The sequence below is a fragment of the Akebia trifoliata genome, unplaced genomic scaffold, assembly GCF_017979445.1.
Source record: "Akebia trifoliata isolate Shusen 1 unplaced genomic scaffold, ASM1797944v1 Contig00418_ERROPOS7397492+, whole genome shotgun sequence".
In the NCBI taxonomy this organism is placed as follows: Eukaryota; Viridiplantae; Streptophyta; class Magnoliopsida; order Ranunculales; family Lardizabalaceae; genus Akebia; species Akebia trifoliata.
Window position 1 is genome coordinate 80,354 of NW_028237018.1, and position 24,899 is coordinate 105,252.

A 24,899-nucleotide genomic window follows, 5' to 3' on the forward strand; every position below is an offset into this window, starting at 1 on the left:
ACTTATAGAAATTCCATTTACTTAACAAAAGAAATAATTAACCATTCTACATGCTAACAAATCATAACACAATAATGTTATCCGAAGCGTAAGTGATACTATCATATATAGATGTTCAGTGTCATATCATATCATAATGGTAACAATAAGATCATAAGTAGAGTGTGGGCAGAAATAAGAAACCAAGTACACCCTGAAAGATAACATACATATAATCAAAATAAATCCTAACATCTAACAAAAGACATAATGTTAGGGAAAAAAGATTGTAGCAACAGCAGATAGGTAGCTCATCGGGGCACGACCTTTAAATTTGTTTCTGGCTCGTAGTACAACCCTGGCTCCTAGTACAACTCCTCCTCAACATACTCCACCTATAAGGTGCCCTCTACAGGAAAACTTGAAAGGTGAAAAAAATGGTGTGAGTGATAAAGTAGCCCCAACATGTATCGACGAACCCTAAACAGGGTCACCCAGGGTGAGAAAATAACCTAGCTTCTAAGTTTTGTGTTTTTTAAATTACTATATATGAAATATATTTTATTTATAAAATAACCATAAATCGAGAAATATATCTAATTATATTTAAATGCAATTATCTATTATATATCATTTACTAATGGGGAAAATAAATCTCATGATAACCAAATATTTAAAACATTGTAATAATAATCAATTGATTATAGTTCACTAATATTTATATAATGACATAATAAATATGCATGCAACATTACATAATAATACATGAGGTAAGGTGTATTTTTAGTGGGTCTAAGTTTGCAGTTAATATCCCTATTAAAATCGACATACCTAGCCATGTAGAGTTTCTACCATGTAACGGTGTAGAATGATATTAGGGTCCCATTAATTTATCGACGAGAAATCCTAACATCATTGGCCTTTTAACGTAGGCCAAGCGTCTTCGTTTGTGATAATTTTTTTATTCTAGCATGCTTATTGTAGACACTCCAATTTGAACAGGTCACCACTCAAAAAAAGGTCTACGAAAGTGTATTTTTGAGCCAAAATTTGTCAAAAGAGCCTAAGGGTATGTTTGATTGCAGATGGAAAATAGGGTGGAAAATCAATTTCCGTGGAAAATCAAATTTTCAAGTGTTTGATTGCACATGGAAATGGAAATTCATTTTCCACCCCATTCAAAAAGTCCACTAAATCATGGATTTCACTTTCCCACCTATATGGGTGGGAAAATGAAATCCACCCATATTTTCCATCCTCAATTCTTCTCTACCACCATCACTACCACCACCACCATTACACTAACCTCGCCGTCGTCACCATCGCCGTCGCTGTCGGCTCCGTCTCCGACCACCTTCTCTCTCTCTCTCTTCTTCTTTTTCTTCTTCTCCTTCTTATTCATCCCTCACCTCCTTCGCCACCACTACCACCACGTTCTCACCCCATCTTCCTCACTTACCTCCGTCCTCGTCATCATCGCCACCGTCGTCGTCGTTGCCGCCATCGTCGTCGCCACCGTCGTCGTCTCCACCGTCACCACATCCTCCCCCCTCCCTCTTCCTCGTCATCTTTTTCTTCCTCTCCCCTTCCTCTCATCTTCTTCCTCCTTCTCCTCTTCTTTTTTCTCATATTTTTCCATGATTTTATCTAAATGAAATCAAACAATGGAATTTGATTTTCCAACCCTACCTATTTTCCACAACTAATTTTCCATGAATTTCAAATTCCATGGAAAGTGACTTTCCATGCAATCAAACATACCCTAAAGGTCTTATTTGGCCCATAGACTCTCAAATACTTTTCATTTTAGTTTTCCAATGCACCATGGCATCCTAATTGCATCCACCTTAATTGCATTCATTTCCAAATCCATCACTTCTAAAGCCCAAACCTTATTCAAATCCTATCATAAATCAATTCCTAACCTAAGTCTAATCATTAGTTAATCCCTAATCCTTGGCCATTTCTCAACCTAAACCTAGCCACCGTCCTATTATTTTATAGCTAATTCCAACCTAATCTCAATCTAATTCTTAAAATTACCCTAATCTAACTTAATCTACTCAAAATCCTGAACCCCAATTCTAAGCTTACCTCCAACATCAAAGCCCTCTTCATTCCAACCAACCTCATTTCATTCGACAAGTCCTTAAAAATCCATGCTCACAAAAATGGACATATATCACCACCATAATTAACCACCTAAATCCAACTTACCCAACCTCATCATTACCTTTAAAAGTTACACAACATATACATCAATCCACATCACATCATTTTCTCCAAATTTTCATCAAGTCATGCCGTTACCCATTCTCCTTAATCAACTCATCTCACCCACCAAAAGTAAACATATACCCCCACTTTTACCGCATGTCATCATCACAATCTAACTCCCAAAAATCTCATCACCTGCTCATTTACATAAACCATTTTTTTAACCAAACACCATACATCTAACTTCACTTCCACTCAACTTAAGGTAGGGGTTGCCCACCCAATTGGATTTTATCTATGGGTTTGGATAAAAAACAACCTCACTTACTCCCTTTGTCATATTTACCCCTCCTTAATATCAAAATGCCAAACATTTAATGTCATTTTCCTTCACCTTCAAATGTTGACCATTTTAACCTTAAAAGTAGCCCTCAACACCTATAATACCCCTCTCTCTCTCTCTCTCTCTCTCTCTCTCTCTCTCCTCTCTCTCTCTCTCAAAAAGTTCATGTTTGAACCCTCCCCCTCAAGTCTTATCTCTTTAAATCTCACATACTATCAATCCCCCTTCCTTACTTTAAAAATCCTATAATTACCACTAATCTCCACTCTTTCTCACTCATTCTCATATATTTAAAAAGGGATTCAACATAATTCTTCTACTAAGAACCTATGAAGAAAAAGGAAAGAAGAAGTAAAAGCTTCACAGTAGGTTTTAGAGTATGAGTTTTATTTTGTGTCCTCATATCTCCTTTCTCTATTTTCCTCTTCTATCTTTCCCCCTCCTTTTTTTATTTGGTTTAAAAGGCCATATGATGTAATGAATACCCTCCCTTACTTCTAGTAGATCGGGCTACGACTCGATCAAAATATAGGAGTTGTAGTCATTTTCAAAAGAAAACCATTTTAAACATTCAAACACTTTATGCACTTATCACAAAACTTATTTTTGAGGTTAAAGGTAATTGGACTCTCCTCATTCTATGAAAACGAGCTCATAACTAAAAAGCCAACATTTTACAAAACTTGTGCTTTTAAGGCAAAACATCTGTAAGGTCCCCTCTTTATGAGGTGTTCCTCATGCTCTATAAGCCGATATTAAAGTCCTTCACAATTGAAGGCACAAAACCTTCATTTATTTGAACCTTTTACTTTCTTTATTTCTCTAAAAAATTACCATGTTTCTAAGGTTATCACCTTTTTGGTGGAGAGAGATATGTACCTTACACCTTCCCCGATCTCTAATCAAGACCTTATCTGGATCTTAGGTAGATCAATGTCTGAATCCATATGAGAGTCGCTACAACATAAAAATCACTTTTCAAAACTAATTTTCGGATGATCATTCACACAATTTTCTAAAAAAGAAGGGTGGCGACTTCAAATCCACATAATGTTGATCTTCGAACTCGAAAAACACATAACTACAATAATCATTGACTCAATCAATGATGAAGATAATAACCTGTTGCAGTGCAGATAAACAATAATCCAGGAATCAAGATGGTGTGCAAGAGATTCACTGCTACTTAATCAATTGTAACCATCAACTTCAACAAATCCAATATAATTTGGTCATCCATTCATGGGTCAGCAGTTAATTATAGGGAAAATTAATTAGTGACCCGACCATTTTGAAATATTCAAACTAGCCATTTTCTTATCTTCTTCACATACTAAGGTTTTCCATGGCGCGATCATTTTCTGTTACTATGAACGACAAATGCAGAATGATATATCCATTATCGAAGTCAAAAAAAAAAAAAACCAATCTGAATGACATTTACAATGTTGAGTACAACATTTTTATTGTCGAGCTCACAACTTTTTATTGTCGAGTTAGACAATTTAAAAAAAAATTTGAATTCAAGCTATTGATGGATATATCTGCCACTATAGTAGATATATATGCACTGTAATAACTCTTGTTATCAAATTCGTCAATTTTTAAAAACTGTGTAAGAGCTCTTATTCCAACTTTTTTTTCTTCTTCTTGATATTGATACATAAACCTGTTTGGGTGAAATTTTGATTTCAGCGTATGACAACTCACAGACCTTGCCAATTCACCAAGTTGGCCCCTTCAAGGGCGAACTAATGGTAAACAACTCAACACTAAATCTGACGCATTATAGGGAAACACAGGAACTCTCAAAGACTAGACAGCTACTTCTACTCATTTTTGGATAGCTTACTTCTAAGAACTTTGAGAGCATCTACTACTTCAGGATCAAGGTTGTGCTTTAGTAGTTTCCCTTGTACAGAGGTTGACCTGCCAAATTCAGGAACAAACCAGTCACATCCAATAATAACTTGTACCCTAGGTTGACAAAAATCACTTCCAATGAGGTTCAAATATTGTGCCCAGACCTCATGTAGTATTGAGAATGCTCTATGCATGAAATGCCAGATAGCCAAACATCCTACCAGGGGTGATAACAATGATTGAGAAGAAAACAAGTCATTATGTACATGGGGCAAGTAAATGCATTTGTGCCTTTTATAGTCATGCCATAATGGCCAAAAAAAAATTTATTTTGTTTCTTTTCAATTTTTTTTTTTTTGACAAAAGTCTTGGGTAAACCAAAACATCAACCTTGGGTTGGTACATGGAAAAGTAATGCGACATGAGCCAATCAAGACCCAGATCCAAATGAAGGGCTTAATTAACCATATCATACAATCCTCCTAAAGCAGTCAATAATGATGGATTTATACTTTAAATTTTCAAACCTCTTCAAAAATTTCATTTTGTTAAAAGCCTCATGATGTAAAGACACAAGATATGCACCCACAGTTCTCACCTACACATCTTCACTTGCAGAATGTGAGCTGAAAGCCAGAAACATCAATAATTCACCATAAATGAAGCTCACCTCTGTTCTTGAAGCATCTTCTCAAACTCCTTTTGTGAAGCTTTTATCTACAAATACCAAAATACGCCAAACTTGGCAATGAGACCAAGATTATATAGTTTGTTCATAATGATTGTGTAATAACAAAAGAAGAAAAAACATGAATACTTGGCCCATATGGTTCATTTCAACAATCTGGCAAAGCAATCATGAACAAAGAGCTCTGTTACAGAATTCTTAGTTAAATTGTAGACTTTGATCAGCAAATAATGTTGGATAGAGCTTTATATTAAAAAAAGCCTCTATACCTAGCCATAAATAAATAAATAATGCTAAGTAAATGAAGGATCAGGATTCAGGTCAGGATATTGTAACGTTTCTTTCCACTAGCTGCCAACCAGCTGTAACCCTTCTTTATCTGGCTTGGGAATGGCAATGCAGTGCAAAAAGCACGACACTGGCATTGCAGAGATGAGGATGCTGAAATTGTTAGGGGAAGGATAAAAAATATAAATTAGAGTTGAGTATACTCATGAAAATGTAGTAGTACCCCCAATAGGTGATAAACTAAAGGTAAGTCGATTAAGATGGTTTGGTTATGTGTAACAAGGACCAGGTAGCACTAATGAGTAGGAACATACAAGTTGAAGGACCTAATAGCCGAAAAGGATGTGGATTGAAGTAATGAGAGTAGATGATGGAAATTATGCCTTTAGATAAAGTTGAATGAAATAACAAGATTGATTAACGTTGTGTTTGGATTGAGAGAAATGGAGAAAAGAGGAGAGAAAATAAACGAGGTTCTCTCCATTTCTCTTGTTTGGATTGTTAAGTGGGGAGAGAAGAGAAAAAAAAAAAGTGAGTTTTCTTTCTCTCCAAAAGTGGAGAGAAACCCTTTCAAAATAATTTATACTTCCAACTCTGCCCCTAGATCTCTTTTAAGATATTTTAAAATTCCAAAGTTGTCCCAAGTTCTCTCCTGTCAATCCAAACATGGTAGAGAGAAATCGAGTTTCTCTTCTCTTCTCGTCTCTTATTGAGTTTCTCTTAGAAGAATTGTGGAATTGTAATGTCAAGTCTCATAATGAGAGCTTGGCAGATATGTATATTAACAAAAGAGTGAATGGACATAAACACCCTTACATAGAAATAATAAAATATAAAAAAAACATTAAAACATTATTTCCAATACTCCCCCTCAAGCTGAGGTAAATATATCGACAAAGCCCAACTTGACAAGATGGGAGTTAGAAACAGAAGGATTAATAGACTTCGTAAGCATATCGACAAGCTGATTTGAAAAAGTTAAAAAGATTGTCTAAAGAGCACTAGATCGAACTTTCTCTCTAAAAAAGTGAACATCAACTTCTATATGTTTAGTTCTTTCATGGAGAATTGAGTCAGACGCAAACATTATGGCAGACTTGTTATCACAAAATAAAGTGGAAGAACTAGAGACAAGAAATCCCAACTCCGTCAGCAAAGACCTAAGTCAAATAAGCTCATAAGTGCTAAAGGCCATAGCATGGTACTTAGCTTCAGCAGAAGAATGGGAAATCACACTTTGTTTCTTACTTTTCCATGAGATTAGATTACCACTATAGAAAGTACAGAAACCAGAGGTAGGTCTCCTATCTGTAAGAGAACTAGCATAATAAGCATCAATGAAGCAGGACAAATGTGGTTAAGTAGTGGACGAGTAAATAAGCCCAAGACCGGAACGTGACTTCAAGTAGTGAAGAATATGATAAACGACATCAAAATGAAAGGTGCGCGGAGCATGCATGAATTGACTGACCACACAACCGCAAAGATCAAATCCGATCTAATATTAATCAGATAAATCAAATGACCTATGAGTCTCTGATAAAAAGAGGGATTAGATAAAAGATCACTAGATTCGGTATGAAAACGATGATTCTGATCCATAAGAGAGGAAGCAGAACAACAATCAAGAATCCCAGTGTCCTGAAGAAGATTCAATGTGTATTTATACTGAGATAGCGAAATAACACAACGAGAACGGACCACTTCTATCCCCAAGAAATACTTGAGAAGAGATTTCAAGGTCCAAAAAACAAAAGAGGGGAACCCAAGGGGGGGATGGGTCCTCTAGGCTTTGATACCAAGAAGAATTGTAGAATTGTAATGTCAAGTCTCATAATGGAAGTTTGGCAGGTATATATATTAACAAAAGAGTCAATGGACGTAAACGCATTTAAATAGAAATAATAGAATAAAAAAAACATTATTTCCAATACTCTTCTCTTCGCTTCTCTCAATCCAAACATAACCTAAGTTAGCGTAAATAGTTCGGATGAGGCTTTGATGATGACAAGCACAGTTCATCTTTTCCTTTTACATTGTTTACTTAGGGTTTACCATCCCACGTCTACACAAATAAATCACAGTTACATTTAACCATGTTTACTAAAGAGCGTCTTCCACATACTATTCTTCTAGACACAGATGGATAGGTGAAATACAATGTTTGAAGTTTAGGGGGAATTGTCTGCAATTCTAGTGCTCCCCTCTTCATGCTATTGTGGATGGCTTCATCCATATAGATATAATTTTTCATGAGATGCAAGCAGTCAAGATAGGACTAGAAGTCGCTTTTGATCACAACACTAGACGACTTTCATTTGTGAAGAAAGCATTTTCAAATTGATAAAACCTTTTAAGTCAAAAAGCTAACAAGCTTTCCTTAAACTAATGTATGAAGACAAGAAAAACTAAAAGCATGTCTATACAGGTGTTTTGCTAAGTAGCATGGAGAAAATGTGATAAAAATGTCTTACCTCTGTAACCAATGCCTTGCTACTCCAAACAAATGCACCCTGGAAATTATCATAAATACCCATAAAATAAAAAAAGTGTCACAAAGCATAATGCAAACTAGTATTTCGTAGACAAATTATAAGCCACTTGATTCTCTACATATGTTTGGTAGGAAGAATTAGCAATCTACATCTATCAGCTCTAAACCCTAGAAATTTATCATATCTCATAATAACCACATCATCATTATTCTATGCCACATCGCACGAGAACAGATTGAGCTTCTATGGAAAGCAAATATCAACCTTGAAAAAAAATTGTTTGAAGACAAGGTGTTAGGCAGTGAGATGTGAAAAAGTGAGTTACTTCCCACAGAAAACCTTCTTTGTGGAAAATAAGATTGGGCATGAAGAAAAGAAGAATGTGGTGGCAATGGATCAAACAATTACAATAGCGTAGTAGGAACATGTGTGGTGTAAACCAACTTGATAGAAGGTTTATTTTGAAAAAGATGAGAACCACTGATATCTAGAAACTACTTTCTACCTCACCATGTGCTCTCTTGTAGCTAAGCTGGGGCTATGAAGGTCCGATAGTGAGTCAAATTCTGAGCTGGCCTCTGTTCATAGATGGTATGTGCTTGCAGAGGTGAGGATTGTTATCAATGATAGTTTTATTTTTTATTAGTCTTATTTATGTTCATGTCATTTTCTATCCTTTCCTATTTATTGTGTAACTATATATACAAATTACAAGGAGAAATAAAGAATGATTTTTCTTGAATTTCTTTTCTCTTCTTTCCTTATTTATCTTCTCTAAACCCTAGGTCAGATTTCTATATGGTATCAGAGCTTTGGTGACCGCCGAGAAGATTGAAGAGAGTTTTGAAACCCTTTCTCCTGTAGTCCTAGGAATGTCGCCCCACATTCTAGACCTATAGCCCACCATTCTAGGCTTGTAGCAAACCAGTAGATACCATCCTAGGTCTGTCTCAAGACAACAAACACCACCTAGGGGTGCCAAAAGTCAGTAGTAGCCACCTCAGGGGTGCCGCAAGTCAGCAACAACCTCCTAGGGGTGCCGCAAGTAAGTAGTAACCCACCAAAGGCTACTACACATCAACAACCACCTCCTAAGACTGTCTCCACTCCCTAGGGGGAGCCACAAGTCACCAACAGTCTCCTAGGGCCTCCTTCAGTCCCTTAGGCTTGCCTCCAATCACATAAAGGGCCTTCATTTCATCAGGAATGTGACGATAGGTTCCTATCTTAGGTCCTACATGATTTGTTAGTGATTCTGAGTATTTGTGGTGTGATATGGATCCTTTGTGAAGTACCCTATCTCTCTGAAGTCATGTCAGAAGAAACCTCAATGCGGTCTACCAATAATGGTTTTGAATCCTCACAAGTTAGAGATGAAAATCCAAACCTCCAAATCACCACAGTCAAACTCGATGGCACAAACTACCTGGAGTGGGCTCAGTCTACAAAACTCGTCATCCATGGAAAACCAAAGGCGTGATATTTGAATGAGAAAGAGAAACAACATAAAATCTCAAATCCTAAATATGACCAATGGGATACTGAGAAGGCTTTGGTTATGTCATAGTAGTTGCATTCCATGCAACCTCTTATTAGTAGATGACACCTTTTCTTGAAGACTGCACAACAGATTTGGGAATTGGTGACTCAAACTTACTATCAGGCTCATAATAGTGCGAGAACCTATCAATTGGAACAAAATATAACGCATCTCAAATAAGGAGAAAAGCCATTGTTAGGCTATTTTGGGAATTGCGCAGGAAAGCCCTAAAGATTGTGTACAGTTCAACAAACATGTTGAGACACGTCGTATCTTCCAGTTCCTCGCCAATCTGAATACCGAGTTTGAGATGGTTAGAGTTCAGATTATGAACAGAGATCCACTACCTCCTTTGAACATTGTGTACTCTCATGTTCAAAGTGAGGGAAGTCAACGCTTGGCTATGGGACATCTAAATATTTCTGTGAGTGATAGATCTTTCATGGAAACTAGAAGGCAGGGAAACGAACAAGCTTTAAGAGTGAAGAAGTTTGATAAATCCACTCGAACACCCAATAACAGAGAAAGACCGAAGTGTGACAACTGTGGCAGATTTGGACATATTCGATTTGGGCATATTCAAACAAAGTGCTGGGACTTGATAGGGCATCCTGAGTCATTTCAGGCTAAGGGCTGGTCTTCCTCAGTTCATCATGCTTCCAATGCTGACATACCAAATGATTCCCTAAGTTCTGAGGTACCGTCTTCAGCAATACATACACTATTCTCTGCGAAGGATATTAATTGTTTGAGGGCTTTATTAGATGGTTCCACGACGACCTCTTCCTTTGCATGCACAGGTACTTCTACCACCACTTCTCATCATGTTTCCTCATCTCACTCCAACTTCTGGATTTTTGATTTACGAGCATCAGATAATATGACAGGTATGTCTTCTTTTTTTCAGTCCTATAACTCTTGTTCAGGGAAGGACAAGGTCCGTCTAGCTGATGGTTCTTTATCATGCATAGTCGGTAAAGGAACCATCCAAGTTCCTCATAGTTTTCTTTTGTCCAATTTTTTACATGTTCCTAATCTCACTACTAATCTTGTGTCTATTAGTAATATTACAAAAAATCTAAATTGCAATGTTATCTTTTTTTCCTCTCATTGTGTCTTTCAGGATTTAGCAACAAAGAAGGTGATTGACAATAGTCGTGAAGCAGATGACTTGTACCTTCTCAATATCCCAATGTCTGAACACATTCCTCATGCTCATGCTCATGCTTCAGAAAGTAGTAATAGGGTTGTCAATAAATCTCGTATAATGCGGTGGCATATTCGATTGAGTCATGTTTCTTTCCAGTATTTACAACTTCTAATTCCTTATTTGTTTAAGTCTATGTCAGTGTCTACATTACAATGTGAAGTTTGTCAGTTGTCAAAACATTGTCGTTCCTCTTATCACACAAGTTAAAATAAAGTTCATCTTTATTGTCTATTGTGCATTTTGATGTTTAGGGTCCATCCCCCGTTACTTCTTTGTTGGGTTTTTGTAATTTTGTTACCTTTGTGAGTGACTATAGCAGATGTGCGTGGGTGTACTTAACGAAAACAAAAGATGATGTCTATTCCATATTCCAAGGTTTTCATGCAATGGTTCTCACTCAATTTGGAGTAAAGATCAAAATCTTTCGTTCAGATAAGGGAGAAGGGTATTCTTATGGGGGGCTTGAAACAATTTGGGGCTACTCAAGGGATTGAACACCAAACTTCATGTGCTTCTACATCCCAACAAAATGGTACCGTCGAAAGAAAAATTTGTCATCTGTTGGAATTAGGAAGGGCTTTGTTTGTTGGGGTGAACGTTGCTAAGCGTTTCTGATCTGAAGATGTTCTTACTGCATGTTACATTATCAATTGTACTCTCTCTAGTGTCTTGAACTTCTAACCCCCTCTATTGCTCCTTTCTCTTGATCGTCATTTATTTCCTGTGGTTCCACGAGTCTTTGGGTGTGTATGTTTTGCTCATGTATTCAATCATGCTCATACTAAACTTGACCCCAAGGCGTTGAAGTGTGTGTTTATTGGTTATTCTAATTCTCAAAAGGGTTACAAATGTTATCATCCACCTAATCGTTGTCGATTTGTTACAATGGACATAACATTCTTTGAAGATCAATGTTAAATCATCTTTCCTAGTTTCACTTCCTTTGCCAATTATTCCATAATCTATTGAGGAAGCCGAGCAACCACTCATAGTAGTGCCTAATCGTTTTAGACGCACTTACACCAGAAAGGGAAAACAAGTCATCGTTGATCCACCATACCATACCACTAAGGAGCCAAATCCAGTGTCTTTAATTTCCACTATTCCCATTGTTCTTTGGAAAGGTAAACGCATTTGCACTTCGCATCCCATTTCTCAGTTTGTTTCTTACCATGATGTGTCTCCTTCCTATCGCTCCTTTGTAGCCACTATGTTTTTTGTTTCCATCCCATCCAGTGTGAAAGAAGCTCTCTCCAATCCCAAGTGGAAACAAGTAATAGATGAGGAAATGAGAGCTTTAGCAAAGAATGATACCTAGGAATTAATGTCCTTACTTACCACAGGGGAAGAAACATGTTGGCTGCAAGTGGGTGTTTATAATGAAATACAAGTCAGATGGATCGATTGACATGTATAAGGCTTGGTTGGTTATCAAGGGTTATGCTCAGACTTACAGTATTGATCATCAAGAATTTTTGCCCAGGTAGCAAAACTGAATTCTATTCTTGTTCTTCTCTCCTTGGCAACAAACTTCTCTTGGGAACTTCACCAACTAGATATGAAAAATGCTTTCTTGCATAGTGATTTGCATGAAAAAGTATACATAGATACTCCTCCAGGAGTTCTTTTTTCCAATGCTGATGGGAAAGTGTGCCGTCTCAAGAAGTCCTTCTATGGTCTCAAACAATTCCCACGCACGTGATTTGAGCAGTTCCACTCTGTTATGCATGATGTGGGTTACAAACAATGTCAAGTTGATCATACACTGCTTGTCAAACATAGTGGACCTCAAACTACAGTTCTTATTGTGTATGTTGACGATATTGTCATTACAGGCAATTGCCCTACTGAGATCCAAACTTTGAAGCATCTTCTTGGGACTCACTTTGAAATGAAAAACCTTGGATTTTTGAGATATTTTTTGGGTATTGAGGTAACTTAGTCCAAGACAAGCATTTTTATCTCACAACGCAAGTATGTGTTAAATCTGCTTCAGGAGGTTGGCAAACTTGGGGCTAAACCAGTTAATACTCCAATTGAGCCAAATCATCGATTGAGTGATAGTGATGGTGAGGAACTTGAAGATATCAGTCGTTATCAACGTTTGGTTGGTAAACTCATCTACCCATCTCTTACACAACCCGACGTTGCCTATGCCGAAAGCGGGTTAGTCAATTTATGCATGCCCCTTGTATGACACATCTTGATGTTGCTCTACGCATCCTTCGATATCTAAAAGGATGTCCGAGGAAAAGCTTACTATTTCGTTCACATGGTCACATGCATGTGGAAACATGGACAGATGCTGATTGGGTAGGTTTTATTACTGATCGTCATTTGATTTTTGGGTATTGCACTATGGTGGGTGGTAATTTGGTAACTTGGCGCAGCAAGAAACAGTCTGTAGTTGCTCGCTCAAGTGCTGAAGTTGAGTTTAGAGTCATGACTCTTAGCATATGTGAGTTATTTTGGTTACGTCTATTACTTCATGAGCAGGTTGTTCACCTCCTATGCCTTTTTAGTTGTACTATAATAACAAGGCTGCCATTAACATCGCTTATAATCTAGTTCAACATGATTGCACCAGGCACATTGGGGTTGACCGTCACTTTATCACGGAGAAAGTTACTTCCAGTGACATCTGCACCATCTTCGTTCCTACCACACAACAGTTAGCTGATGTCCTCACTAAAGCCTTGGGTCATGCCAATTTTGATAGTCTTATGAGCAAGCTGGGCAAGTGTGATATCTTTGCGCCAACTTGAGGGGGAGTATTATCAGTGATAGTTTTATTTTTTATTAGTCTTATTTATGTTCATGTCATTTTCAATCTTTTCCTATTTATTGTGTAACTATATATACAAGTTACAAGGAGAAATAAATAATGATTTTTCTGGAATTTCTTTTCTTTTCTTTCTCTCTTTATCTTCTCCAAACCCTAGGTCAGATTTCTACAAGGATTTCATATGGAACTGTTGGGCTTTGAAAAGCCTTTACAAGGAATAGGGGGATATTGCGCTTGTAATTTTTGGAAGAAAAAACAATTGGTCCTTACAAGGCCAATATACCACTGGAGGAATGGTGTCCCGAAGATGCTAGAAGGGAAAATCTATAACGGAGTTCAGCAAATCTGCCTCGGAGATATTAGAGGACCCCTAAAAATTTCAAGAGACATAAGAAGACTTGAAAAGTAGGGGTATTATCTATTTCTTGGGCTTCAAAAACGAAGAATGATGGTAAGGAAGAGAAAAGTGGAGCTGAATTTGAAGATAGTTCCAAGAAAGCGAAATTTAAGGCAAAATGTTTTTTTGATGGGTAAGCTGGAGTTGAACCTAGGACCTCAAAGTTGCTTTGCAAAGTGTCAAACCAACTTTAAGGAAAAATGTACTGGTACAAAGAGAATGAGAATTTCTGATTAGATGACAAAGGAGATAAAGGCAATCTACCACTTTCTTCCGTTCGTTGACGATTTGTAAAAATCCTCAGCTTCAGGAGTCTGAGATTTAGACAGAAATAATTCCATCAGAAGACAACCGTGGGGAAATCACCCAATGGAGGAAATTTTTTATGAAGGGTCTACTGTGGATGTTGAGTCCTTGGTGAGCGTGTATTCAATGAAATCAAATGCTGGAGAGGAGAAAATTGGAGCATTTATCAAGGAAGAAATAAGGAGTTCGATGCTGACAACTTAAATGAAGACCTTGAATCAGATATGCAGAAGTTACTCGTCATAGATTAAAATCTGATAATGAGTTATTTACAGGATAGTTTGGATGCAGAAGATATGGGGCTAACACAAGTAAGTTAGGAGAAGGTGAAGTTGCTATAGGGGTTGGAAAGGAGCATTTCACTTTCTGAAGGGCATCATTGCAGGACATAATCATTAAATCCTTTAAAATATGATACTGAGATGAAAAATATGAAGTATACCTTGTTCAAAAACAGGAGCAGTCTCATAGGAGGTGACGTGAGAAGGAGAAGGGGAAACAGGAAACAGGGTACTTGGATTCAATGAAAAAGCATGGAAGTCTTAGTGGCATTTTCTTGTTCCTTCTCTTCTTCGTTTTTAGGCACTTTGGGAAATACCTGACCTTATCTTCATGATTAAATTAATAATTGACACATATTTTCAGTGTCAAAAAAGAGGGGGGAAGAGGATGACACTTTTAAAGGGTTTATGAAAAGTATGTGGAGTGTCAGATAGGATGGGTGACATATTCATATATGATATTTTGAATCTAAGTGTAAATGTCATATTCATGTCGTGCCTGGGCTGTATCCTTGGTGTGTATGGGTATAATGGGGTGAAACCCAGAAATTAAATAATCTATTATGGCAGCTGATAAACAATTATCAATGAAAGAAATGGTCGACAAAAGTTAAAAGATAATCCAGGTAATTTATCTTGTAGAAATTAGAAGTAGTAACTTAACAATGAGAAAATACATACTGCTCCATGTGCCGCTTGCTGCTGACAACAATCAGAAGTCACGACCCAAACTTTTGGGCAGCCATCCGCCTTCAAGGCTACAACCTGTAAACAAAATACCACATGATCTGCTACCCATCAATAATAAGTAGAGTTCGACTAGACATGGAACCATTTAAGAGACAAATGAAATGAATGAGTATATTAACAAATGGCCCTGAAAAGACTGTAATTTAATGGATATTTTATTTGTTAAAGTGAGGCCAGGTTTCTTCCAGTTTAGTTTCTGAAAGGCAAATACCAATAATTATAATCCCAGAACTGCACTAACTATTGGGGTGCTAAACTATGGAGTCACACTTGAAATTATGGGAAAGAATGACGAAACATGCCAAGGAGATCAATCATTGAGGCAATCTTTTCACTTAGACAAATGATTGAGAAGTTTAAGGAAAAGAGGAAGAACATCAACATGGTAAATGATTTTTATTGACTTAAGAAAAAAATATATGACACAATACCAAAAATATATATATGAGACAGTACCAATAAAGTTAATTTGGGGGATATTGGGGAAGAAATGAGTCACAAGAGGAGATATTTACATGATTAAAGATATGTATGAAAAATAAGTGACTAGTTTGAAAGCAAATAGGTCGGAGTCAAGTGAGAACCCAATTACAAATACCAGTGAGATTGTATCTGTTCAGTCTGATTGTAGATGAAGTAATTGCTCCTATTAAAGAGTTGGTCCATTGGTGTGTGTTATTTTCAGACGATGACATGATAGTTGAGGTTCATTGAGGAAGTCAATGCAAAACTAGGACTCTGGAGAGCCATTTTGTTGTCCAAGGGCCTTTACATAAGTAGAATCAAGACATAATATACAGAGTGTAACTTTAGCGATAACACCCATAGAGAGGAAAATCTAATAAAAATTGATGGGCAAGCGACCAATTTTGTTACCATAGAGCTGGACAGTTATGGAGGTGTGCATCTAGAGTGCTATGTGACAAACACATCCCAATCAAAAGGGAATTTTTTTTTAAGATAACAGTAGTAAGATTGGATATGGATAATGAAGCTAAACATTGTGCAATCAACAAACAACATGTGCATAAATTAAGGATTGTGGGGATGAGGATGCTCAGATAGATGAACGGAAAAAAACTAGGAAAGATAAATTAGAGATGAGCGCATTCAAGAAAAATGCAGAAGTCCCAATAGATGATAAACTACAAGCAAATCAATTGAGATGGCTTGGTCCTGTGAAACGAAGGCTGGTTATAGACCCAATTAGAAGGAATGTTCAAGTCGAAGGATTTAAAACAACGAGAGAAAGACCAAAAAGAATGTAGATTGATGTGAAAAGAATGGATACAAACACACTAGAATTGACATACCACACGACTTTAGTCAAAAATGAATAAAGGAACAAGATTTGTTCAACCGACCCCAAAAATTTGGATAAGGCTTTGATGATGATGAAGATGAAGATGAAGTTGGTCCAATAAATTACCTCTTTTTCAATCCATGCATCGGCACAAGATTCACTTGAGAATACTACATCAATGCTGCAACATTAGAAAATACGAAGGAACAAAATGTCAAATCATTCCACTAGTAGGGATTTTTTTTTATATGTGAAAAAAAAACATCAAAAATAATATGAAAATAAAATGTCAATCGAATTTGAATAAAACTTGTTAAATAGGGTTGATTAGTATCACACTAGTGAAATACAAATCATCTTACCTCTAATAAGCATGGAAACACATCATACACAATATTCAAGAGACACTTCCTAAACGAAGAATTACTTATCCAAGAAAAACAACTCAATGCAGTATCAAAACCTCGTTAGGTATCATCAACCCTCTCCCCATATTTACAAAAAAAAAAAAAAAATCACTTTGTGAGCCTTGCCTTCTAGGATCAAATTTATAGCTTGTACATCGTGGTATGATAATGGGAGTCCACACCACCAGAAATAAATCACCTTTTATCCCAACATATTCTAGGGAGTTGCTAGGATGGAAATACTTTTTCCACGACGTATGGAGCTTACTATTCAAGCTTAAATTAATCCCCCACATGTCATGTTATAATGATGGAGTTTTTCCAGGATAAATAAATCTTTATTGAAGGACCATGATATGCCTTTAACTCAACCAAAACAAATCTTTGTATTTTTTTCCTCAATGAGGGATCTTGTCATTGGACCTATAATGAAGGAATTTGAACTTCCAAAGGGAGCATGGCCTCACAACCAAATACAATTAGGGAGTTGCTTGAGTCGGTGTTTGAAGCATCGTATGATAGGCCCACAAAGCTTCATGCCAATCATATTTCTTCTTCGGTACCATCGTCTTCATCGTTTTGACGGCTATTGTTAAAGGTCTCAACCAATACTTATGGAAACGCATAGTAGTGAGTGGAATGATTTTCCTTGATATAATATTTGACACATAATTTGTATACCATTTGTGATTATTCTGCCTAGAACTCCATACCTATAAATTACATTTGTGCGAACAAGATTTGCCACTATAGTAAGTGTTCCACCTATAAATTACATTTGTGCAAACAAGATTTGCTACTATTGTAAGTGTAACTTCATTTAACCATTTTTGAGAAGTAAATGACCACAAACATGATTTCGTGTGCCATGTTTGCAGTGATTGATGAATGAAATTCCCCATGGAAATGCAAGCTGATAATGAAGGAGACATACATAAAGCAACACCTGAAATACATTGATCAACCCTAAATCCTTACAATCAGTTTGTAGGCTCTAGAAGGGCGCCTTTGTTTGCATTAGTGATATTGAGGATTCACCTTGGACTAGATTAAAAAGGGCGATTACAGGAATCGTGTCTTCAACCATGAGATTTTTCCTCACTCTAGTGTCTACGGATTTTCTTTGTCAATGAACCCTATGCAAGCTTGTTCGTCGATGATTTGGGTTGCTTGTTGATTGGGATATCAAGATTAAAAGGTAGTGATCGAAGTTTGGAAGTTGGAACAACAAATGTATAACAATAATGGTGGCCAACATGGGTCAAAATTTGTGAAGGTTGGTGTAGGGAAGAATCAAAGCTCTTAAAAATAGTCTTATGTGTGAAGCAGGACACACATCTCGTATTCGACTAAGAGGATTTCCAATTGGACCTTGAATGGATCCTACTATTTTTTTGGATAAGTGCAAAAGATTATTAAATGAAAGAAAATGAGGCTGAGGAGGCCCACATACAAGAAAAAGAGAAGAAAGAAAAAACAAACAATATAATAAGCAGAATAACCCCCCACAAATACTAAGTATCACACAAGGAATCTCATCTGAAAACAAAGTCCTGGAATGAAACTCCCACAAAGTCCTAGCTCAACTTCAACCAAAATCTTCATAATTACCAATTGGGACATACTTTCATTGCTCTGGAACACCCTATTGTTTCTCTCTTCTCCAAAGACCCCAAGCAATGACTAAAGGAAGGATAGCCCATAGATGTCTATTTTTAAGAGAAAAGATATTAAAACTCCACCCTTCCAAGAGCAAAATGAAAGAATGAGGGAAGACCCACTCAACCTTAAAATGAGTCAGAAAGAACAACCAAATTCCCCGAGCAAAAGAACAATGAATTAAAATGTGGTTAGCAGATTCCCCATTCCTCGAATACAAGAAGCAGAAATTTGGGATAGTCCATCCTCGGATTATCAAGTTATCCAAAGTGAGGATCCTCCTTCTTAAGGAAGCAAGTCACACAATGAATGACACCTTGGAAGGAACAAGGGTTGACCAAATGATCGAAGCCGAGAAAGAGACTTCAAACGATGGGAGCAAGCATTTATAAAAAGAACGAACTAAAAATCTCTTATCTTTAGCCTTGAACCATTACCACCTATCATGTTTGTTCTCCGAGAATTGGATTGAATTTAAGAAGTCAAGAAGAGATGTTACCTCAGTTATTTCCCAATAATTAAAATTCCTCCTAAATCTCAGATTCCAAGAGTGAGTGCTATTATTTCAAACCAGACAATGCTTTACTGAGCAATTCTTATACAGTGAACAAGCGTACAAAGAAAGATATTGAGTTGACAAAGACAAAATACCGCACTATCTATCCTCTAAAAATCTAACCTTATCCCCTCGCCACTATACTAACCAAACCTCTTCTCCCCATATTTCACTTGAACCACCCTCCTCCACAAACCACCTTTTTGCACCCCCTCCAGCATTTTCCCTATCCTTTGTGCCCTCTTTTGTCATTAACACAATGATTCTTTCACTGAAGAAAAACAATGTAGTATATGTTGGCCTTAAACAAAAGTAAAGCATATGATCTCTGGAAACTCCAAATTAACTAAAAACCAATGACTTTGAAGAATGAGCATTATTTTAGAATCCAATATTGTAGTAGATGCATATCATCACATGATTCAATATTAGATGATTGAACACCAAATACCAATAAAACCAAGATACGGAAATAAATTAAGTGCACAAAGATAGTACCTAGCAAAATTTTCCTTGTGAGTAGGCAGTCCAGACATCATAGCATCAAAAACCACCACCACTTTTACCTCTGTAAAATTTTCATAAGTGATGTGAGGAGGTTACATCAACATGTGGAATAATTACACACTTATTGATTCCACTTTGAGTTATCGCATAAATCATTTATTTCAAATTACAAAACAAGTCTAGAAAATAAAAAATTATATAAATTAGAAAAATGTGAATTTATATTCAAAATTTACACACATGCCACATTTGTGAATATGCAACATTTGTGAAAGTTGTTTAAATAAAGTGGAAGCATATATATGATAAGTGCATAGCACATATACTAGGATTTCTTGGGTATTTGCTATTTCTGTTTTCGTTATTGAGTAATTTCTAATTTGGGAAGAGTTAGGTGTTATTTTATTTAAGTAAAGTTAGGTTAGTTTGTTACTGTTTTGGGCAGATTTAGATGTTATTTTTATTTAATTAATTTAGAAGGTTGTTGGACAGGCTAAGTAATAAAAGGAGGAGAAGAAAGAAAGGAAGGGGTGAAAAAAATTCTCTTTTGAGAACAAAAGGCCATCCCCCTCGAAGGGGACTCATCTTCTATTAATAAATCTAGAATTTTTTATATAGTTCTGTTAAGTTCTTATCAATATATGTAGATTCATCAAACTAAATGAATATGCAACATTTGCAAGCCACTCTACCCATAAAGTACCATGTGTACATTCTACATCCTTAAGAAGTGTTTTCATACAAGCATTGAAACTAAGAGAGCAGAACTGGATGGTCTGGAGATACAAATTTGCAAGAAGCCTTGTACCCAAATCTTCATTATACTAGTATATCACTTATTGTTGGACCCAATGCCAAGTGTGAGAGCGCCCATAATGATCAGAGCCAAGACGATAGAGGCAATGCCCCTGAAACCAAAACTAAGGTTTTTTGGTGGACAATGGACACAAGTTAACAATGATATGGATGGTTCATATTATTTCTTCTTGAAACCACTTTTTATGGGGTTAACATTTTCAAAATCAGGTCATTTTTTTTATAAGCAAAATAATTTTATTAAAATAAACTAACCAGTTGAGATAACCGGCCACACTACAAGAAAGAACAAACTAACAAAACAAGGCCGTTGAACAATCGATACAATATTTAGGGCTGAGATCGGATTCGAGAAAGGACGTTTTCTTGGTCAGACTGTGGGTGGGGAACTTTCACAAAAGACTGGTCCTATTCCTTTTCCAGGGTGCATTGAATTGAAACAAAATCCTTTTTCTTGAAGTTCCAGTAGCAATAGCTTCTTTAACAACTTATCCAATAGCTGGTGAGACAATACTTTTCAAAGTTGTTTGTGTTGTTCAAATAGCTATAAGTTTTTGTGTTGCAGGTGAAAATCAGTTCGTTTATCCATTTTCTTTCTCAGGATCGAATGGATGCAGAGGAGATGGAAGCTTAAAAGGATTAGGTACTTGAATCACAATAGTGTTGGGATAGGAAGTAGGACCCAACTACTGCTTTTGCTAGTTGCTTGAACTGAAGACAGGTTAAATTTTCCAATGTGGTTTCTGCTTTAACTGATTCAATGGATGGATGAACCAAACCTCATGGAATCATGTTCATGTTGTAGCTTTCGAGCATTCTCAATCTCCCTTTGTCGATAACGGGTAGGTAGTGGATGAATCTTTTCTTCCCCGACCTCGACAACCATTGAAGCGGGATATGCCGACAACTCAAACAATCATTTCTGTTTTTATAATATAAGGCCAAAAATTCGGATCATTGGGTGATTGCAAATATAAGAGCATCGAATCCTATTCAAGTCGATCATAAGAAAAAACAGACAGGATGTAGGTGGATAGAGAGACTGAACCAACAGAAATTGGAGCTTCCTTCATTACTTCGGCAAGGGACTATCCGATTACTCATTGAGTTCCGAAGTCGGGTTATCAATTACATCGACCATCATTTCTTCAGATGTTTTGAATAGTGGTTCACGACGGCAGCTATCATCGTCGAAAGAGATTTACAGTGCTAATAGGAGCATAAAACATCCCGACGAAACACAAAAATCCTCAAAGAACACTCCTTTGAAATCATTGTCTAATTTGCTCTAAAAGAATAATAAACCTAACACTTCCAGAATTATGTCTTGAATCTGCAATGCATCGATAAATGATCAACCAATTCATCATTGGACTTGTTGAGAACAAACCTACCCTCCTTATATTAATAGATGGTCTTCATGAGAGTTTTATTTAACGAAGCAAGCAAGACCCAAAATCTTTACCTTAAATCGGGCAAGCAACTTTTTTTCAAGGTATAAGTATAACTTATAAAAATTAAAATGTAGCATAATGGTGGTCAAGATGACCAACCAAAACACAAAAACCTTGAACACTACGCCAACAAACGTAATCCCACCTAAACAAAAACTTCAAAAAAGAAACTCCTGAACTTTTGATATGATTTACACCAAAAGAAAAAAGGAAAAAAAAAAAAAATCAAACCCATAACTAAAACAACAACTTCTTGGAAAGATTGCTCATTCCTTCCAAAATTTTGGTTGTTCCTCTCGTTTCAAAGACACCAACACACAACACAAGGCTTTATAAACTATAGTATCATTTCCTTCCCCAAGAAGGTTTGTGATTGCTAACTTTCAAACAATGATAGAACCTAGCTAGAAAAGCATCCTACCATGTGGAAAAAGAGACATAAAATGAAACCACATATTTGAAGCTAAGGAACAATGAAAAATGACGTGATTGACAGAATCACCACAGTTCTCATTGCAAAACATTAACGTAGGTAAAACCACGTGCCACAACACATTCTATTCTCCAATAATTATTTCTCCTCAAGCCCATACTCCTTGCCCAACAATTTGAGAATAAGAGTTGATTTCAAGCCAGACATCGTAAGAATATCAACGTTCAAGAGATTGATTCCATAGCACATATATTCTCAAAGTTTTACCCTATCCCCTATCCCAATCTCGTAGGGAACGCCTTTGATAAATGTATCATATACCTCGGAGATGTCTTTCTAAACACCACAAAAGCAAGATGTATAAATTTAGTTGCTATCCCAACAAAAATATTTAATAACAATTATAGAGATCCATGAGACATCACTCTTCGCCTCAAATGCCCACACCATGCCAAACAAAGGCAAATTCATCCCCTAAAAATGTCCAAACCCAGATTTACCTCATTCGTGGAGTGGCAAAGAATAATAATTATAGAAGCTTATTTATTGGGTAGAAAACCATACGATCTTTGAGCCACATCTACAAAATGACAGCCAAGAATGGATAGTTTGGGTAAATGACTAGTTCTTGCATATTCAAGATCTTGCACATCTCGATAAAAGTAAATGTAGGATTTGTGGATGCATCAAATTATGTTAAATCTAAACCGGGCACACGGTGCCAAAGGTTTTGCTTATCTCAATGTCAAATTTCGAGGCTAACTCAAGGAAAACTCTGAGGTTGGATCAACACATATTTCCCCACGTGCATCATGCAGGTTGGGATCTGCACAATCCAATCCAATAGGCACACATGGCATGGTTGACAAAGAAAATTAAATCATATCCTAAATGGGAAGAAGCCTTAATTGGAATAAAGACTTATCCATCCCCTTGATGGATGGGGAGTTATTATCTTTTCTTGATTAATAAGGGTTACCTATTTTGTAGCCAAGGTATTAAAAATCGAATTCAATACCTAATCTAGTCAAACTGAAAATGGAAATTCTTTGTAAGAATATTTGATTAGCTAGGAAATGAATACAATTTTAATGAAAATTATAAAAAAAATTTAGAAAATATTCAATGAAACTCTGGGAAATGATAAAATGGACATACAAAATATTTCACAAAATGAGTAGTGAATTCCACCCATATAAATACAAAAAATAATCTATCGGTTAAATTTTAAGTCGAGCCTTGTGGAAGTGGAAATAATTCATAGAAACATGTCAAAATTTAATACTATGTTTAATAGCTAATGACCTTTTCTATTTAGAAGGACCTTCTCATATGGGAGATGGAGGAGTAAAAGAGACTTAAGGGCCATGTTTTTGGAACAGTTAGCCTTGTAACACTTTTGTGAGATAGTGGATCAACTTTTCGGAGGGCGGAGATACAGAATCACAGGATTTGGCAATGAACCTGTCAACTAACAAATATTGAGTGTGATACTCTATCATCTTTCCTGTGTATCTGAGCAAGTGTGTGATTGATTGCATCCACTCGAGAATAGTGTTTTTTAGGCAGAAGAAACAAGTGTAGGTGTAAGACAGTATTTAGGTTTTTAAATAAAGTTAAGTCTTTTCAAAGAAAAATTATCGACAGACAAACCTCTCAGCGTACTAAATGTTATCAATTCGTCAATAAGCTTTTGGCGAGCAATATCAAGTCTGCCATTCATAAAATGCTTCTTCAGTTTCCTCCAATAGCCACATACATTATACCCATCAACAAGCAAGACTGGGACCGCAGTTTCCACTCCCATTCCCATTTCCTGGTTTGTACTGTAAAATGAAAGTGAGCAAAAAACACACACACACACATACCCCTTAACTAAGAAATTTTCCAAGCAACACCGTAGAGAAGATGAGAGCAGTTACTAACTAGTAAAGGATCGTGCTAGGATCTTGATACAACTCTATATCTTCTGGAAGTTCCTCCTTCTGCACCACCTTCTTTCGGCGATAACTAGTCGTAGGTTTAGGTGTTTTCTTTTGAAACTCCTGCAAGATTTTTGGATGACTTAAATCGAATGAATGAAGATCAGCAACACAATTAAGTATATATATATATATATATATATAATATATATATATATATATATATATATATATTTAAAAAAAATTTAACGAGATACTGACCCTCCATAACCTTAAAAACTGCAAATTCTGCTTCACGTTTGATGTAATCCTTGGAGGACTTGGATCGGAACCCTAGGCATCACAAAGCACATAGCAATAATTCCAGTAATTTATTTATTTATTTATTGAAATAGAAAATAATGCCTAAATCAACCAACGCTCGTCGACATGAATCTATTATTAAATATAATATGGGAATGTAAGAGAATAGATAAAATTAACCTTAAAGGACGGGTCGGGTTTCTTGCTCCTGGCCATGGCCATGACTTTCGAATAATGAAGAGGACATGGCGAAGGAAAGACGAAGGCCGTTTTCATGGGCTCCACTTCTTCTCCAACTCCATCGGCATTCACTTCAGCTTCCCCTTCCCCTTTCTCTTCTTCGCTTTGAATATTTGAACTGTATGTCACATGTGTATTTCCATATATGATACTTACC

At 36.5% G+C, this 24,899-nt stretch overlaps 1 protein-coding gene across 1 annotated transcript; it reads right to left on the reverse strand.

Moving 5' to 3' along the window:
• Positions 1–3,932: 3,932 nt before the first annotated feature.
• Positions 3,933–24,899, reverse strand: LOC147381476 (yacP-like NYN domain protein). Its single transcript, XM_086430368.1, has 10 exons — positions 24,683–24,899; positions 24,461–24,532; positions 24,204–24,322; positions 23,931–24,103; positions 19,566–19,635; positions 16,572–16,626; positions 15,074–15,157; positions 7,853–7,891; positions 5,073–5,119; positions 3,933–4,468 (listed from the first exon to the last, which is right to left on the reverse strand). The coding sequence occupies exons 1-10, from the start codon at positions 24,776–24,778 to the stop codon at positions 4,369–4,371; spliced, it is 855 nt and encodes a 284-aa protein (XP_086286494.1). The 5' UTR covers positions 24,779–24,899; the 3' UTR covers positions 3,933–4,368.

Bases quoted from the DNA above. Each gene is read 5' to 3' on its own strand.
- LOC147381476 (XM_086430368.1), bottom strand. From the start codon at position 24,778: ATGAAAACGGCCTTCGTCTTTCCTTCGCCATGTCCTCTTCATTATTCG. The intron at 24,323-24,460 runs GTCAGTATCTCG...AAAATCTTGCAG, and splicing joins AGTTTTTAAGGTTATGGAGG to GAGTTTCAAAAGAAAACACC. The intron at 24,104-24,203 runs GTTAGTAACTGC...TTCATTTTACAG, and splicing joins CCTAGCACGATCCTTTACTA to TACAAACCAGGAAATGGGAA.